This window comes from Suricata suricatta, chromosome 17, assembly GCF_006229205.1.
Source record: "Suricata suricatta isolate VVHF042 chromosome 17, meerkat_22Aug2017_6uvM2_HiC, whole genome shotgun sequence".
NCBI lineage: Eukaryota > Metazoa > Chordata > Mammalia > Carnivora > Herpestidae > Suricata > Suricata suricatta.
The window spans coordinates 10,250,560-10,268,632 of record NC_043716.1 but is presented as its reverse complement, the minus strand read 5'-3'; the positions used below and the strand labels follow the sequence as shown (position 1 = coordinate 10,268,632).

The following is an 18,073-nucleotide window of genomic DNA, read 5'->3' as shown; positions in this document are numbered from 1 at the left end:
TAGCCGCCCCCTCCCTCCTGTCCCTCGCGGGGCCCGCGGGGCTTAGGCCCGGCGCCCGGCCCCGGGGTGCCCCCGCTCCGGGCGCCGTCGGGAGTCGAGCCCTAATTACGGGACCGGCGGCTCTGAAAACGAGCCTCCAGCCCAGCCTTCTCCGGCCCCTGGTGTGACACAGCCCCTGCTTCTAAGTGACTGGCCTTGCTGGTCGCAGACATTTCCGTTCTTCTCTAACCGGTTCGTTCTTATTCCACCCAGAACTCACTCAGCAGAGGTTGAGGGAGGACCTCGATGTGATTTTTAGATACTATTTTACTTTAAAATGTTTCCCCCCAGCATATTACATTGACGATAAGGATTTCCTCCCCTCATTGGAGCAGTTTGGGTGTTTAGTTTTCATAAAGAATAAGGAAAAGCGGAATGGGGATTCGGGGCACGAAGAAGTGTGATTTCTAATGTTTGAAAGATTTAAATGAGCAAATAAAAATAATTCAGCCACATTATTGAACTCTGCCAAAACGTATCCTTCTTCCTGCCCATGTTCCTATCCTGACCCAGTCTATACCATGATTACCCAGTTTTGATTAGAGGAGACGAAATTCTGCACTTATTTATCTAACATAAGCCCTGAGGAAAGTCCTGGATATTTACCGTGTTTATTATGTTGACTATATATTTACGAGTTTTACTTAATTGCCCCATTATGGATCCTTTCTATATGTCCAGTGTTGCTCTTTAAAAAACTCTTGCAGTGACCATCATTGAGCACATATGGCTTGTTCTTTTCTTTCCCTGGTGCAAATGACCGGAAGGGAAAATACTAAAAGTTATGTGTTGTGTTCTTTCTTTAACACTTGATATAAATTGTATTCCAAACACGGCACGTTTACTCTAGACATTTTTCAAAATCTAGGTATTTGTCTGATTCTGCTCACCGTGATGCTAAATTCAGCAGGGGAATCTCCGTTATTTTCTGTGCTGTTGCATAGGACTGTCTGCTACAAGTCAGACTGAAACTCCGCTAATGTCAGCTGCTTAGAAGCTGAGTGGCCTTGAGCACGGTTCAACTCAGGGCCTCGTTTCCCCATGAGTAAAATGGGTCCATTCCAGTACCTCCTTTATTGAGTTGCTGTAAGATTTCAGAGCACTCAGAAAAACGGTGCTAGCCATAATAAAACATGCTGATGGAGAACCAGGTGAAGAGCCTGGGATCACAGAGACCCGGAAGATTAATTCAGCTTAGGTTTTGCCCTAACTGATTCTCTTGGGTACTGATATAAAAAGCAATGGTTTTTGAGTGAAATACATCAGCAGTAAGAGTAATAATTGTTTGCACTTTATGATGCCTTTTAGTTCGCAGACTACTTTGAATACCGGGTGTTGCAACTCGGGGAGGTCAGGCTTTATTCAGCAACTGTTTGTTACTTGATAAACATTGTTGCACCGATGTACCAAGTACTAGACCCTGGATATACAGCAGAGAGTATAATGTTGCAAAAAAAAAAAAAAAAAAGAAAAAGAATCTCCGCTGTCTTGTACCTTCAGTTCTGGTGGGGGAAGCTTATCTCTGCAAGTGTCTGTCTCTGTTGTCAGGAAGGGAAGGGCGCTCGCCTGGCGAGGCCAAAGGACCCACCCAAGAATGAGTAGCTAGTAACCATGGAAGGCAAACCGAGGATTTCACGCTCGCTCCAGCGTCTTTAGATAGGAGTTATTTGCAGAGTGGAGGCTTTGGAGGGAAAGCATCACACTTTAAAGGCAAGCCTTCCTCCTCTGAAATGCACAAAAGTGGTTTTGAAATGACCACTGGCAACATCCAAGGCAAGGGGTCTTTTCAGTGTGGATTCATTCAGGAGACATTCACAGATGGTCCAGTCTCATTCAGAGAGGGGTAGGATTTGCTTTTTGAAAGGTACTGAGAGACACGGAAAAGGATGTGTTTTCATGCGTGTTATAAATAACTCTCACACATGCTGGGATGAGTTTAGGATAAATGTAGAAGCAATTGTAGTTTACAGGGTTGTGAGGAAAGGCGCGGGGTGGTGGTGGTGGGGAGAATGGCAGTGTTCTCTACGCTTTCCATTTCACACCAAAGCTTTGCACTAATGAGCCTTCTGCCAAGCCCCATCCTGGTGATTATGTTTCTGAGGATACTCTCTAAAACTCACTTTTTTGAAGCTTGGTAAAGAACACAACTTGAATTTCCAGTAGGGAAAAGGAGAGTCCAAGCCAGCAACAGCCCTTAAGTTTGAACACGTTATGCAGTGAGTAGGCACCAAGATGACTGTTGATAACCCTTTCCAGATGAACGCCCCTAACCTGTGCCATTTTGATGGTGGAGTCAGGTTTGGTTTGGTTGATAGAAATCTGATATTTGAGGACCAGGACTTAAGAGACCACAGTCAGTGGTGACGGGCGTTTAAACTGACCATTAAGGAAAGGCTCCAGGAAGCATCATGGAAAAGACACAGAGGCAAGAGAGCCATCTTGAGAGAGTCAAGCACTGCCCTGTGGCAAAGGAATTTGATGTTTCCTGTAAATTAGCAAGGAAAGGACAAAGGCCAGGAGGTGGTGAGGGCAGGCAGAGGAAGTTTAGTGTGTTCAGAGGAAGACTTTGGAATGGATGGGTCCTCAGGATGTGGAGTGGTTCCTGGGCAGGAGTCCTGCGGATGGGCCCCGTCACCTCTCCGAGCCCTTTCTACCCTCGGGTGCTTTCATTCTGAGTGTTCCAGGGCCTCTCAAAACACGGTGGTACCCTAAGAAGCTGCTTCTTTGAGGTTTGGGGGATGTCACAAGAAGGCCAGCATAGGCATGTTACTGCACTTGTGTGGTAGAAAACCAAAGCCTTGAAAGCGTGTTCCTCTGTAGCAAGCTTCCATGTACCAAGCAGATCCTGTACGTGGGACCCTGTGTTACGTGCTGTACAGGAATTAATTTTACAGCAACCCTGTCAGGTCCCTTTATCCTGAGGCTAAGAGAGGTTCATTCATACTGGGCCTCTCAGTGAGTTGAGGCACGATGCAAACGTGAACTTGACTCCAAGGCCTCCATTTATAACTACAGGAGAATGAGTTTTTGTTGTTTCCCTTTCCATACCTGTACCATCTGTTCCTGAACACAGACCTAGATTGGTTGAGAGATAGTTTTGGAAGATACTTTGAATATTGAGTTCTAACTTTGAGTATTGATGATTAAATATATTCTTTCTTTCATTTATACCAGGCACTCTGGCCCACACTGCCATAAAGCAGGTGTCAGCCAACTTTCTGTAGAGGCTCAGAGGATCAGTGTTTTCAGCACTATTGTCTGTGTTTAACTCTATCATTGTAGCCGTAGACAGTTTGTAGGCAGTGAGCGTGGCTGTATTCCAGTATGATTTTACGTACAGAACAAGCATTTGGAGGGACCTGGTTTGGCCCGTGGGCTGTAGTTGGCTGATGCCTGTTCCCAGGTCACTTTCATTGTAGGTACCCCTGGCCCTCGTTGGTCTCCCTAGGGCTTTGGTCACTTGTGTGTTTCTGTTTGGAATTCATAGGCTGTAGGTCAGTTTTCATTGTAGTGCTCCATTTTTCCCATCGTGGAATGCCCCATAAGAGGCACTCTGTGGGGAAATATGCTCTCCTAGCCTGCTGGTGCGTCCATACCCCTAACACTGCCCCCAGGACCCAGCGGTTCGTGCAGTTACTGCAGAGAGACGCGCGTTAGGCACCCTGTTTAGGATGGTGACCTGCTCCCTGTGGGTGGCATCTCCGCACTGTGGAGTACTCGAAGCAGTTCAAAAGGACACAGTAGGTGTATATTTTGGAGCTCCTTGTTGTCAAATATGTCGTATAACAAGGAGATTATAGATAAATTTGCATGATTTTTTTTATGGGGCGGGGGTGGCATGTGATATGTAAAGGTCTGATGGAGTCCGTATCAAACTGATTAAGAACTGTCCTGGGGGACGGGGGTGGGAAGGAGCCTGGGATCGGGCCTGGTGATGTCAGCCCAAACTATCAGGTTTCAGTTTATCACAAGGAGAATGTGTTTGTATACCAGTGTAATTAAAATGTAAGAGTCTCCTTCCCAGAGCCATCAACCGAGGAAATGCCGTCGGCTCGCCGGGAAGGTGCCCCCTTCCCCGGGGCCTGCTAGGTTACTGCTGCGGCATCTAGTCCTGCGCCTTCCTCGGGTGATAAGGACCGAGCCCAGAGGGCGGAGGGGCACATGGACGGCCTATGGGACTACCATAGACTCCCACTTCGGCTTCGAGGACTCTCGGGCCAGGGGCTGCTCTGTTTGTGCCCTGCTGCCTGCCACTTGGGTGGCTGCTTTCCTTCCCCTCAGGGTCACTGTCTGGTCTCGGCCTTGTGTTCCAGTTTGGAAAAACTCAGGTGACAAGGGCCAGCGTAGACGTGAGTCAGGGCATCAGAGAGGCGGCTGGCAGCCAGGGGGGAGCCTTTGGGGCGAATAGTTATTATAGGAGAAGCGGGGCACAGCTGGGCTGTTTATTCGGCATTTAAGGGGCGAGCAGTCCATGTCCTTGCTAATGGGTCTGCCATTTTTCTGTGTGTTAATCCAGGAGGAATTTTGTTATCAGAGAATAAAAGGAGGTTGTCCATAATTGACTTTAAGCAGCAAACAGTAAAACACTGAGCTCTTCAGCTCCGCCTCTCTTGTAAGTTTATCATTTGTTCCCAGTGGTCATGAAAACAATTAAATCATACAGTAACATTTTTCCATGAATCTGGAGCCCTGAAATCCAAACGAACTTTTTATTTGTCCATACAAGTATTTAATAAAAAAGATTCCATCAGCTTAAGTCATTTGCTAGTTAAAAAAAAAAAGAGAAGTTCATTGAGGTGAATTTCATATTCTACGGCAGTTCTTAATATACTCTCAACCCTCCCAGGCTCTGAGAATTGGAAAACCAAGAAGTTTTTGATGTTTTGTGTGGCGCCACCTGAATTAGAAACCAAGATGAACATAACCAAAGGAGGTCTGGTGTTGTTTTCAGCAAATTCTAATTCATCGTGTATGGAGCTTTCAAAGAAAATTGCTGAGTGAGTACTTTGTGCCATTAAAATCCATATTCGTTATGTCACGTTTTAAGAAAAAATTTTTTGTTATTTTTGAGAGAAAGAGAAAGAGAGACAGAGCTGGAGCAGGGGAGGGGCAGAGAGAGAGGGAGACACAGAATCTGAAGCAGGCTCCAGGCTCTGAGCGGTCAGCACAGAGCCCAACGCAGGGCTCAAACCTAGGAACCACAAGATCATGACCTGAGCTGATGTCGGATGCTTAACTGACTGAGCCACCCAGGCGCCCTCCTTATGTCATGATTTAAATTTGATGATCAGAATCAAATTTGACGAGACCAGATGTTTTGTAGTTCGTCTGTGTATCGTCTATTAAGGGCTGACTTTTTTTGTAAGCTGTTGTAACTTCTTAAACATTCGTTTGACAGACATTTATTGAGACATTTGCAAGTACCGGGGATTGTGTCGGGTGCCACATACATAGAGAATTACTTGGGTGTAAAGAACAACGAAGTGTATCTTGTATGAATATAGTTTACATAGATTGTATTTTGGTCTAGTTTTAGTTGTTTATTAAATCAAGGTTGAACCCCTTACTATGTACTAGGCCTCGATCTAGATACTGGGGATTAACGGTGAACCAAGCAGTCAGGATCCTTTCTGGGGAGCCAGACAAGGAGGACGTCAACAAAACAAGAAAATTTCAGGTGGTAACAGTTTGAAGAGAACAGAATGAAAGGGAAGGTTCATGCAGATCATTCTGTTCTAGCTTGGGTGCTCAGGTGCCTTTAAGCCCAGGGGATGGGATGTGAACTGAGAAAGCCTCCAGGCGAAGGGAACGGAAGGTTCAAAGGCAGGAGGGGTTGGTGTAGCCCAGGGACGCAGCTGGAGGGCGGAGGGCACAGGGCACAAAGAAAGGGTCGCTTGAGCTGTCCTCCTGAGCTGGTCTCCCAGAGGCCCCCTTGGGGAGGTATGGGTTGGGGGAGGGGGACTGGGTAACAGAGGGGCAGAACATATCATTTCCACTTTAAATTTTATAGTAACAATGCCTGTTTTATTTTCCTTTGTCTTATTTTTAATCCACTTATGAATCGTCCTTAAATGGTAAAGATATTGGGTCGATTTCATTTCTATCACCTTTTCCTCTTTTTTCCCCTTTTCTCTTCCCTAGGCGGCTGGGGGTGGAGATGGGCAAAGTGCAGGTTTACCAGGAACCTAACAGAGGTGAGTTATCTCGGACATGCGTGTGATGTTGACCTTTTTGTGGAATGTGTCATGCTGGCTCTGTCCTTCATCCTGCGCTCTTGAACCGGGGACCCGGCGGCCAGTTATTTCCGCCTGCAGGAAGTCCGGCGGGCAAGGCGGCGGATACCCACTGGGCGTAGAGCATCTGGGGGCTTGAGCTCCAGTTCTCAGACCTCCTCCAGTGACGGCCGCCCAGAGGCGTGCAGCTGGCCCACTGACGGAGAGTCACACAGCAGTTAGGTGGATTTGTGTCCGTTAGGAGGAGGAGAAGGCCCAGTGTGGCCACAGTGTTAATTGGTTGCTGTTCTTCCCCACAAGCTGCCGTTAGGAAATGCTTTTGCTAATTGATTTCTGTCATTACATAAACACCCCACGCTGTGCACGTGTTACTTACTCTTTGTGCTTTCTGTAGAAGTGGTGGATTTTTGAAATTATGCTAGCCAGAATGATGAATAGCTTGCAAGGATCTGAGGGTCAGACGACTTATCCTTGGCAACTTTTTTGATTTTTCTAAACTGCAAATCAATTGGGCTGACTTGAAGAGTCAATGGGGTAATCTGTGTGTCTTTGCACTTCTTGGTGCGTAGTAGGTGCCCAGGAAATACTGGTTCCCTGTGCTTTTCCATCATAGGATTTTGGCAACTACCTAAATATTGGGGGAACGTACATGACACTTTGATGAGAAGGCACAAATTCATTTCCCCCTCTTGGCTTCTCCACCGCTGCCTCCTCTTTCCTGTCTCCCAATTTCCCCCATGTGGCTTCAGTAGGAAAAATGTGTAATTGAAGAAAATACACTGGGAGAGTTTGGAGAAGGTTCTGCTGCTGAAGCGGATGGCACGATGCCCTTTGTGTGGCCTGGAGGGGAGGGTTAGGGGGAGCTGGCAGCGGAAGAGCCAGGCGGAGGCCCGCCCGCCCTCTGGGCTCATGCCTGAGGGTGGGGAAGATATTTGGTGTCTCGGGAAACAGGGGCAGGACTCGCATTTATCGAGCCCTTGCTGGTACCAGCGACTGTAGAACTGCATTCAGGGGTGGTGTTAGGTATGAAGTCCCCGCAGTGACAGAGTCAGGATTCAAACCCAGCTCTCCTCGGCTCTAAAGCCCGTTTCCTTTCCTTGGTACCAGATATCCCTTTGCAAACCGTATTCTGTTGTTTCCAACGTTTTTAATGAAAATGTTCGGTAGAAAAGTTGAGAGACTAGAGCTCCGACTATCCACGTGTATGTATGAGCAAGCGCTTGTGCAGGGAGGGGCAGGGAGAAGGGGACAAAGAGCCCAAACTGGGCTTCCTGCCGACACCAGCCAGCCCGCTGTGGGGCTTGAACTCACGAACCGTGAGACCATGACTGGAGCTCAAAGTTGGATGCTCAACCGATTGAGCCATCCAAGTGCCCCTCAAACGATGCGTTTTCTGTATCTCTAGTTTTTTCTAATCTAGAATATTTCTTTTCTTCATGTGACATTGACTTTGAAGAATGCCCCATTCTGCATTTGTCTAATTATTTCCTTGTGGTCAATCACAAGTTACCATTGACAGCACTGAAAGCCTCATGAGGTTTTCTACAGCTCCATTCTCTGTATTTTGTGACATTGGGGATGAGGCAGATTTTTTTATGTATTTTCAAAATTTTAAATTATTTGCCATCTTCACCAACTCCCCCCTCCCTCCTTATTTTCCTTTTTCCTGCCAGAAACAAGAGTACAGATTCAAGAATCCGTGAGGGGAAAGGATGTTTTCATCATCCAGACGGTCTCAAAGTGAGTCCTTATCCAACAAACACGGGGTCTCTCTGGGTTTCTTTCTGAGCAAGAGTGCTGAGAAACGTAAGAGCTGACTAGACAGGAAGAATTCTGACCGTTTTAACGTCATAACTGAGCTAATTTTTCTGACGTGACTGCTGACTTTTACATGTTCTTTCAGTGTTCTCGAAGGGTGGGAGTAGCCAGGGTAGGACCCACGATATCGCCTCTCCCTGGCCGGGATTTTATGAAACTTGTAGGGAAGCTCCTCTAGTTCCCCTTAAAAAAGGGCAGACGTGTTAACGCTCTGACTGCAGGTCATTTAAAAATGATCACCACTTATCATTATGTAGGTTAAACGAGCTGAGAAGGTAAAAGAATGTACTCTGTCTCTCGTGTGATGTGTGACCTACCTAAGTGTGTTTGGGAAGCTGTGGAGGCCACAAATGTGGAAGGCGGGCGCACAGGGGTCTGTGCGGGAGGCTCTCTGCATTGTTTTTAATCGAATGCCGCTCTGTCCACAGAAGCCCTGAATGCCTCTCTGTGTGAAAGTTCTTCACCTCAGTGCAGCTTTTAATAATGTCTGAAATCAGTTTATAGAATGTATCATTTTTGAGCTTACAGATGCTAAATATTGCTGCGTGTTAGATTTGTGTTCCTGTGTATAATAAATACCAAAGAAAGAGAAGAAGAGCCTGGTTTCAGGAGAACTTAGACTCGGCACACACATACTTCCACCTAAATGTTGAACATGTGTCTTGGTCCTGGTTCATCGGGATGAGGTCTCGTAGCCACCGGCTCCTCTGGGAAGAGCATTGAAGGGGACCCATCATAGCATCCCATGCTCTCCTGGGACCATGTGTGCCCTGGGGCAGGGAGGGGGCGACCTGCTTCCCTGCCACCCTCGTTTTCGGTGTAGCGTTCTCGGCAGACCTGAGCGGGGTGCACCGAGTTCTTGCGGCCCCTTTGCCCGGCCTGCCAAGGGCTGGGGTGCTGGGGGAGGACACCTTGCCCTTCCCCTTCGGGCATCGGGTGGGGAAAGCGCAAGGCACGGATGACTTCTGATGCTTCTGGCTCCCGCGTGTCTGCGGTACTGTTGTCTCCTCAGGGACACGAGGTGCTTGTGTCACACAGGGAAGTGGGCACGGAGGCCAAATTCGACTTAGCATTCAGGGCTTCAGAGGGGGACTCATGCAATCCTTCCTGTTTCCAGTCCTTCCATTCCTTTCCTTTAATTTTTTCTGGTTTATTTCAACATCCTTACCGTTCTGCCCCTGCCCTTTGTTAGCTTCCTCTTCCCATAGTGAAAACCACCGCGTGTCTCGTCCTGCATGGTCCCGAGCTGTGTCGCAGGCCTGGGCGAGCTCAGCGGTTCTTAGTCTGCCAGGTTGCGGGAAGCCTGGCCACCCGGGTCCTGGGTCTTTGCCAGGCAGTTAATGTTGAGATTTGATGTCGTCAGGTACGTCTTCTGTTTCACTTCAGTGCAGACTAACGGCGGGTGTGAAAGTATTAGAAAAATTTTCAGTGGAGGCGGTGCTGTCCGGTAGCTCAACTTCTGCACTCAGACCAGTTCATTGTTGGAGGTTAGCGCCGGCCAGCCTGTCGGCAGCTCACAGGACACGGTGCTCCCGCGAGCCTGATTTGGGACCTCGGCTAAGGCTGAACTCCCTGCTGGGCCCTCCTGCCCTTCACACAGAAGGCTTTTCTGAGAGTCTTCTTTCCAGCTCTTCAGACGCTGGCTCAGATCTGAACGGAGAGCCGGTACAGCCACATCTTCTGTGATTTCACTCTCTCGTTCCTTCATTCACAGATACTGAGCGAATGAATGTCTTCTGTGTGCTGGTCACCGTTGCAGGTGTGCCAGATGCACGATTGGTTAGAACAGGGAAAGGTCCTTGTCCTCATGAAGTTTATTTTCTGAGACAAGAGATCACTTGATAAGTAGATTACCCAGTGTGTAAGAACTGATGCGTGCTACAGAACAAACCGAAACAGCCTGGTAGGGAATTGGGCGTGACGGTGGGGAAAAGGTGGAGGGAGGGCAGGCAGGGCTGGCCTCAGCGCAAAGAAGGTGGGAAAGTAAGCCAGGTGGCCAACCAGGGAGAACATTCCAGAACTTTCCATCAGAGCTAGCACCTGGGGCAAAGGGCCTCAGGTGGAAGTGAGGATTGACCAGGCGTTGAGTGTGGCTTGACAGGGGGATGAAGAGGGGGAGGGGGGCCGACGGGCAGATCTTGAAAGGGCCTTGGGAGCCATTGTGAGGCTGTGGGCTAAGTGGGAGAGCATTTCCGGGTCTTGAGCAGAGGAGTGCATGATGCGACATTGACCTGAATATCCAGCTGGCGCCGAGTGCAGAACTCAGTGCGCTGGAGCTGGTGAGGGGCAGGGGCCTGTGGTCACAGGGCCGTCCCAGTCACCTGCTTGACCAGGAGCCAGGTCCGGCCCCAGCACAGCAGCGAGGTGGTGAGATTCCATAACCTTCCAGGGAGGAGAGCGGTTGAGGGCGCCTCCATTTTTGTCCTGAGGAAACTGAAAACCAGAGTCACCTTCAACTGACATGGAAAAGGTTTTATGATGAAGCAGACTTCTGGGGGCAAAGAGTGGCTCAGTTGGGTGTGTTAAGTTCTGAGGTGTCCTCACAGACCCTCGAGTGGCATTTCAGGTGGCAGATGGGTTTGCTAGACTGGAGTTGGGAAGCGTGGATGGGGTGTGTGACCTTGAGTCTCCAGCGTCTAGAAAGCCGTGAAATTGGATGAGGAGCCCGGCAATGAGGGGAGGTCAGGAGAGGCAGATAGATGCGTGTCAGGCAGGAAGGTGGGGAGAAGAGAACCGCAGAGGAAGCCCAGGCGGAAGTCCTAGAAGCCAAGTGGGTCAAGCAGGGCCAGCAGCCAGGGGGTTAGCAGGTGGAGCACCGTGGGAGTTCGCTTTTCTGACTACTGTTTGCAGGAAGAGAGGAAGGAGGGTCATAGGCTGTGAGGGAGCGTGGGACTCGTTAGCTCCTCCTCTGCGCCTTGAGCCCGAAGTCTCAGCGGAGGCAGGAGGAGCTCGGTGCTGACGCCTGGTTGGGACAGGGAGGTACTATGCAGCGTCTGATGCTCCTTGCTGGGGTTCTCTCTCTCGGACCACAGGGACGTGAACACCACCATCATGGAGCTCCTGATTATGGTGTACGCGTGTAAGACCTCCTGTGCCAAAAGCATTATCGGCGTGATTCCCTACTTCCCTTACAGCAAACAGTGCAAGATGAGAAAAAGAGGCTCCATTGTGTCCAAACTGCTGGCTTCGATGATGTGCAAAGCCGGTAAGAATGGAGATATTTGGTACTTAGGGGGGCTCAGGAGTTTTGTTCTTGCCTTAGAAATGGTAAAGCCTTGTCTTAACTAAATGTGAATGCTAAACAGAACGAAAGGCATTTAAAAATTTTTTAAAAATTTCTTAATGTTTTAAATTTATTTTTGAGAGTGCAGTGGGGGAGGGGCAGAGAGAGAGGGAGAGATGGAATCGGAAGCAGGCTCCAGGCTCCGAGCTGTCAGCACAGAGCCCGATGCGGGGCCCGAGCCCATGAATCGTGAGATCATGAGCTGAGCTGACATTGGGCGCTTAACATTCTGAGCCCTCCAGCGCCCCAGGAAGACCATTTTTACAGACACCTGATATATAACGAGAAAGCAGTGCAGAAAATTCTCTCCTGTTCCAAACTCCCTGAAACACAGAATTATGAAGAATGACTTATTTTTTCCAAGTTCTTTGTTTAAAAATGATATTGAAGCGACAAGTTACAGTCACAGTTAAGTCATTTTTGAAGGGTGAAAAGGCATTTGGAACCGAGCACTCCAACACAACAGCGACTTCTCCTCAGCCTCTTCCTAGGACAGATTGGTGTAGTTTGCAAACCACAAGCGTTGATTTGCGTTGTGCGTTTTCAGGTAACCTCCTGAGCGTCTCCCCCTTGTTTCTGAATAACCTTCCGAGCTGTTGTGCATGTGCCTGTGTGGGCACGTGCCTGTGTGGGCGAGCACAGAACCACATATCCTGGAGCCTTAGCACAGAGAAGGAAGGGTTAAAAAGTTCCCGTATCACTGTGTTTGAACACACACATGCTTACTATGGAACACATTTTCTGTAGCATTCCAGAGAAGGCAAAGAAACAAACCAAAACTTGAAGAAACTTGAACCCCAGCAGCCTGAATGGTACGACCTATTGAAAAGTCAGTCTTCAGAGTTTTCAGAGCTGGCTGAAGGGAGCAGCTGGCTCACCAAGCCTTCCAGAAAGATTCTGGTCTTTTCTTTTGGCCTTGACCCTGGGTGGGCCACCACCCAGCTCTTTGGTCAAATTTTGCTATTTAAAACTTTTTCAATTAGATTTTCCTTCTACATTAAAAAATTTTTTTTAATGTTTATTTTTGAGAAAGACACAGAAACAGAGCGTGAGCAGGGGACTGGCAGAGAGAGGGAGACACAGAATCCGAAGCAGGCTCCAGGCTCTGAGCTGTCAGCACAGAGCCCAACGTGGGGCTCGAACTCACGAACTGAGAGATCATGACCTGAGCTGAAGTTGGACGCTTAACTAATGGAACCCCCGGGGCGCCCCTCCTTATACTTTTCTGATACCCATTTCAAGTATGAAGATCATTTCAAGGAGACAGTGGGGATGAAGCTTCTTCATTTCTTCCAGTCACGGGCTTGGGCAGCTTGTCTTAAGAGCTTAAGACAATACTTGTCTTCCTGTGGCTTTGCTGTCACTCTGATACAGTTGTAGGAGACACTTCTTCGTTCCTGTTACCTTTGCTGTTTTAACACTATAAACTGATGTGAAGATCATGTATCTCCGTGTACGAAAACCACGCCGTCTTTCCCTTCGGGGTGGAGAAAAACCCAGTTCCCCTCCCATGTGTCTTTTCTGCTCACGCAGAAGATGTCACTTTTGGTCACCAAACATATAGAGGTATTTCCCTACACTTACCAATTCCATGACACCAACTGAGTATCCTACAGTTTTTTTTTCTTTAATGTTCATTATTTTTGAGAGAGAGTGTGAGCAGGTGAGGGGCAGAAAGAGGATGGGGACAGAGGATCCGAAGCCGACTCTGTGCTGTCAGCAGAGAGCCCAGTGTGGGGCTGGAACTCACCAACTGTGAGATCATGACCTCAGTCGGATGCTTAACCGACTGAGCCGCCCAGGTGCCCCGGGGTACCCTACAGTTTAACTAAATTCTGACACTATTTACCTGGAGATAGACAGCTGTGCTTCTGACCCATCTGCTTCGAATCGGAGGCTCTCAGGACCCATCCTTGGATTTGATTATTTGAAGAGCAGCTTACAGAACGCAGGAAAACTGCTCGCTTACTGTTTGCCACTTGATTGTAAAAGCAAACGATAAAGAGCCAGGCGATCACCGTGCTGGAAGAGATGCGAGGCCCCGGATGGGGGGAGGGCTGTGGAGCCCATGACCTCTCAGGGGGGCACCGCTCTCCCAGCACCTCCACCTGCTCCCCTACCTGCGAGCTGCCCGAAACCTTTGCTTCCTCACACCTGCGCCGTTTCCAGCCCCTGCCCGCTTCTGGAGAATGGGGCGGGGGGGAGGGAGCTGAAAATTCCAGGCTCCAAGAGCCCACCAAGAGTCACCTCATTAGGGGGCTCCTGGGTGGCTCAATAGGGAGACCAGCTCAGGTCATGATCTCAAGGTTCGTAGTTCGAGCCCCTTGTCGGGCTCTGTGCTGACAGCTCAGAGCCTGGAGGCTGCTTCTGATTCTGTGTCTACCTCTCTCTCTGCCCTTCCCCAACTCACACTGTCTCTGTCTCTGTCAAAAATAAATGAACATTAAAAGCAAAACAATAGAATTGCCTTATTAGAATAAAAGGTGCTCCTAGCCCTCAGGGCACTTAGGAACGTAGCAGGGTGTTGAGAGCTCTGCACCGGGGACGGGGGACGAGACCACTACGTGTTCTGTTCTCTCACAGTGTCATGGAACCAGAAAAACCGGAGAGAGAGAAGCACTGAGTCCAGAGCGATTTTTTAATAGCTATTAAATATGGTATTTACATACGGTTTTTCTTGCTGCATAGCTGGTTATTTAACCATTCATATGTTTGTGTCTGCTTCGTTTCCAAAGGTCTCACTCATCTCATTACCATGGATTTACACCAGAAGGAAATTCAAGGCTTCTTCAATATTCCTGTTGATAATTTAAGAGCATCTCCTTTTTTACTGCAGTACATTCAAGAAGAGGTGGGCCAGCTTAAATTTCTGTATTTTAACATTCTAACGTTGAAAAGATACATTTCCGTTTCCTTGGGCCATGTGTAAAGGATTAAAATGTGGTAGATTCTGCTTAAAACACTACTTAAAAATTTTTAAAATGTTTTTTATTTATTTTTGAGACACAGAGAGACAGCTGGAGCAGGGGAGGGTCAGAGAGAGAGGGAGACACAGAGTCCAAAGCAGGCTACAGGCTCTGAGCTAGCTAGCAGCACAGAGCCTGATGCGGGGCTCGAACCCACGAACCGTCAGATCATGACCTGAGCCGAAGCCGGACACTTAACTGACTGAGCCACCCAGGCGCCTCATAACACTATTTACTTCATAGATGTAATTCAGTGTATTTTGAAATTCTTTTTTTTTTTTTTAAGTTTATTTTTGAGAGTGAGTGTGAGTGGTGGAGGGGCAGAGAGAGAGGGAGAAAGAGGATCCAAAGCAGGCTCAACACTATCAGCCTGGAACCTGACTCGGGACTCGATCCCATGAACTGTGAGATCGTGACTTGAGCCAAAATAAAGAATATGACACTTAACTGACTGAGCATCCCAGGGGCCCCCTGTGTTTTAAAATTCTTTAATCTACAATTTGTTTCTTTTGCTAAGCTCTTTAAATTGCTGTGTTTTCTTTTGGACGTCAGGAACCTAGGATCAGACTAGTTGTGATCGCGATCATGATCATAGAACTCAGCATTTGTACGCGCGTGCCCTTGGCCCTCATTTGTGTATCCATCGCTCTGCCTGTGTCTCTCCATCCGTCTGTAGTGGTTCATGATCCTACCACCTAGGAAGAGAACTAGATTCACCATAACTGACACCCACCCGTGTGCGCCTTTTCTGTCACATCCCCCTGCCTCCTCCCGCCCAGGGGAGCCCCTGTCTGGAGTCTCGTTTCATCCTTCTCTTGACTTCCTTTGTAGGGGGTCTTATCGCACATGTACGTACACATACAGATAGTATTCAGAGACAAAAACAATACATTTTTTTAACTCTATAAAAAAAAGGAATTGTGTGATTTGGGGGAACTTTTCACTTGCCGTTATGTTAGTAAGACTCACCCGTGTTGTGTGTCACGGCGTGTGTTTTGACGACTGAGAAATCGTCTCTGTGCAGCCTTGGATGTGTCTCCTGTGGAGCACGAGCAGGTGCATTGTGGTTCTAGATCATCGCTGCGTGGCGTGTGTTTCATTTTTCCCAAAGCAGCTACGCCTTCCTTTCGGTTCTGGCTAGCAGTGAATCAGGTATCTGCATCATTGTTTCAATACTTGCATTACCAGAATTTGAAACTTTGGCCTGTTGAATGGCTCTGGTGTGGTGTGTTGGGCTCCCGTAGATGGATAGATCTCTGATGATGTAAGAAATTGAGCATGTCTTCGTATATTTCCTTTTCTGTGGAAAGATGCTTAATGCCTTTTGTTTGTGTATGTCCTCTGTGGTTTTGTATGTATCTTCCTGAGCTACATACATCCTTTTTTAGTTCTTGATTGTAGCCATTTGTTAGTATTTGTTCCTTATGTATCTCTCTTTGAAACCTGTAGTTTTCTTTAGGGAGCCTACATAAGCAGACGCACTCAGATTTTTTATTTTTCATGGAGGTGAAATTCACATAACATAAAATTAACCAGTTTAGGGGCATCTGGGTGGCCAGTCGGTTAAGTGTCCGATTCTTGATGTCGGCTCAGGTTATGATCTGACGGTTCTAGAGATGGAGGCCTGCGTGGGGCTGTGCTGACAGCTCAGAGCCTGCTTGGGATTTTGTCTCTCCCTCTCTGCCCCTCTCCTGCTCACATGAGCACAGCGTGCATGTACTCTCTCTCTCTCTCTCTCAAAATAAACTTAAAAAAAAGTGAAGTACTCTATGGGAGCTCACTGTTTAAAAGGACATTTGTTCTTTTTGCCTTTTACCGTGTACTTGGTTTAATTGACCATATAGTCCTGGATCGAAGACATCAGTTAAGGTTTACAGTATTTAGGGCATCAGGGAAGAAGGAAACACTGGATTAGGTGTATGACACCGTGCCTTTGTGTCCCTCTGTGACCCTGTTCTGCAAGCCTGATGCTGACACTTTCCTATTTGGCAGCTCACAGTCTGTTTCTCTTGAGTCGTCACTGGTCCCAATAATTGGGTGCTCCTTGCCTTGCAGCTTTGGGCCTCTCTCCGGGAGGTTGGCAGCTTCTCCTCCCTTCCGTGGCGTGGTGGTGAGCGCGTGAGGTGTCCGAGATTCCGTCCTTTCCAGTTTTGCGGGCTGGAACCGAGTCATCCCGTTAGGTCCCACAGGGCATTCGGTTGTTGCCTTTCAGGAAGATACTCACGTGTGGTCATTCCTCCAGTGATGACTGTTTGAGCCACAAACGTGAACTCCACACGCTGCTGTCCACGTGCGGTGTCTTTCTGCATGTGCTGTCACTGTCCATCTTGATGCCGCAACATGGGGAACTTGTGCGCGAGGCCGTGTAGCCGGTGATTAAACCCGGCCCGTATAGAACCAGCAGGGCCTGGGCCTTGTGTGAAGTGAGTGCCGTGGCCTTCCTGACACGTGGGAAGGGACGGAACGGGCCGCCAGTAGGACACTACTGAGTTTAGGGCATCCACATCATAGAGATGTTAAAATATGACCGAAATCAGTTTGGTATTGATTAAATCCAGTTGTGTGTTTTTAAAAAATGACAAGGTCTTATGGTGACAGTCCTAGAGATCATCGGTCTGCACCAGGAGTTTTTAAGGAAATGATGGGGAGGCCACAAGTATATTTCTGTGTGTATAGAGAGGTCTGTCCATCTCATCAAATTTTAAATAGGAACTTCTAGAGTTATCCTGTGTCTTTCTTTTTTTTAAATTTCTAATGTTTTATTTTATATTTGAGAGAGAGAAAGAGACAGAGTGAGAGCAGGGAAGGGCCAGGGAGAAAGAGAGGCACAGAATCTGAAGCAGACTCTAGGCTCCAAGCTGTCAGCACAGAGTCTGACGCAGGGCTCGAACTCATGAACTGTGAGATCATGGCCTGAGCCTAAGTCGGACGCTTAACTGACTGAGCTGCTCAGGTGCCCCTAGAGTTCTTCTGTTTCTGATTCTTGGGTTGCGTCCCTTCTCCCCCTGGTCCCCCGTCACCCCCGTGTTCTTCTTAGTGTCTTCGTATCTAGCCGTTCTCTTCACAGAACCACAGATTCTTGTGGTTCCACAGTGGCCTGATGATGTTTTCCCTTAATGGTTCAGTAGAAAATTACTACAGTTTGGAAGCTTCCCTGATACGGGGTATGTTTTCCCTTCTGCCTGATAATAAGAGGAATCTTCTAAAGACGAAGAAATGAAACTTCGAGTTGACAGTGGCCGTGACAGGGATGTGTGTGTGTGTGTGTGTGTGTGTGCGCGCGCGCGTGCGTGCAGTACTTCTGACAACACTGGTCAAGCCCCGGGTTCCCTGGGCCCCTCTGCAGGGGTAACCCTTGTCACCAGCTTGCTTTGTGCCGATTTGTGGGTGCTTTTCTGGAAAAACAGACAGCTGACATATTGTTTGCCTGGCTCGGCAACTGGTTCTTTTCTTTGCTGTGCTGGTGTCCGGAGGCCTTTCCATGCTTGGGTTCATCATTGCTACTTCGTAGTTCTCAGTTTAGATCAGTGACGCCGATAGAACTTTCTGTGATCAGGAAAGCATTCTAGCCGCTGTCCCGTGTGGTGGCCGCTGGTCCTTGCTTGCCGCTGGTGTGACTGAGAAATGAATCATTTTCTTTGAGTTTAATTCATTTAAGATTAAATGGCTACATGTTTAAATGTTTAAAGCACAAGTTTAAATGAGCCACAGTTTTTTCAGTCATCTTCCTCTTG

The 18,073-nt window shown here is 48.1% G+C and overlaps 1 protein-coding gene across 2 annotated transcripts in view; it reads left to right on the top strand.

Moving 5' to 3' along the window:
• The first annotated feature begins 215 nt into the window (after positions 1–215).
• The window catches only part of PRPSAP2 (phosphoribosyl pyrophosphate synthetase associated protein 2), a 40,984-nt gene continuing 23,126 nt past the window's right edge, over positions 216–18,073 (top strand). The window contains exons 1-7 of one of the 2 annotated variants that reach the window (XM_029927936.1): positions 216–231; positions 4,556–4,651; positions 4,886–5,036; positions 6,181–6,233; positions 7,946–8,012; positions 11,123–11,295; positions 14,109–14,224. In XM_029927936.1, coding sequence (XP_029783796.1) covers positions 4,918–5,036; positions 6,181–6,233; positions 7,946–8,012; positions 11,123–11,295; positions 14,109–14,224 — 528 coding nt within the window. In that variant the 5' untranslated portion in view covers positions 216–231; positions 4,556–4,651; positions 4,886–4,917. Of the gene's footprint in view, positions 232–4,555; positions 4,652–4,885; positions 5,037–6,180; positions 6,234–7,945; positions 8,013–11,122; positions 11,296–14,108; positions 14,225–18,073 lie in introns of those variants that run through there. The other variant, XM_029927937.1, reaches the window with a different exon arrangement.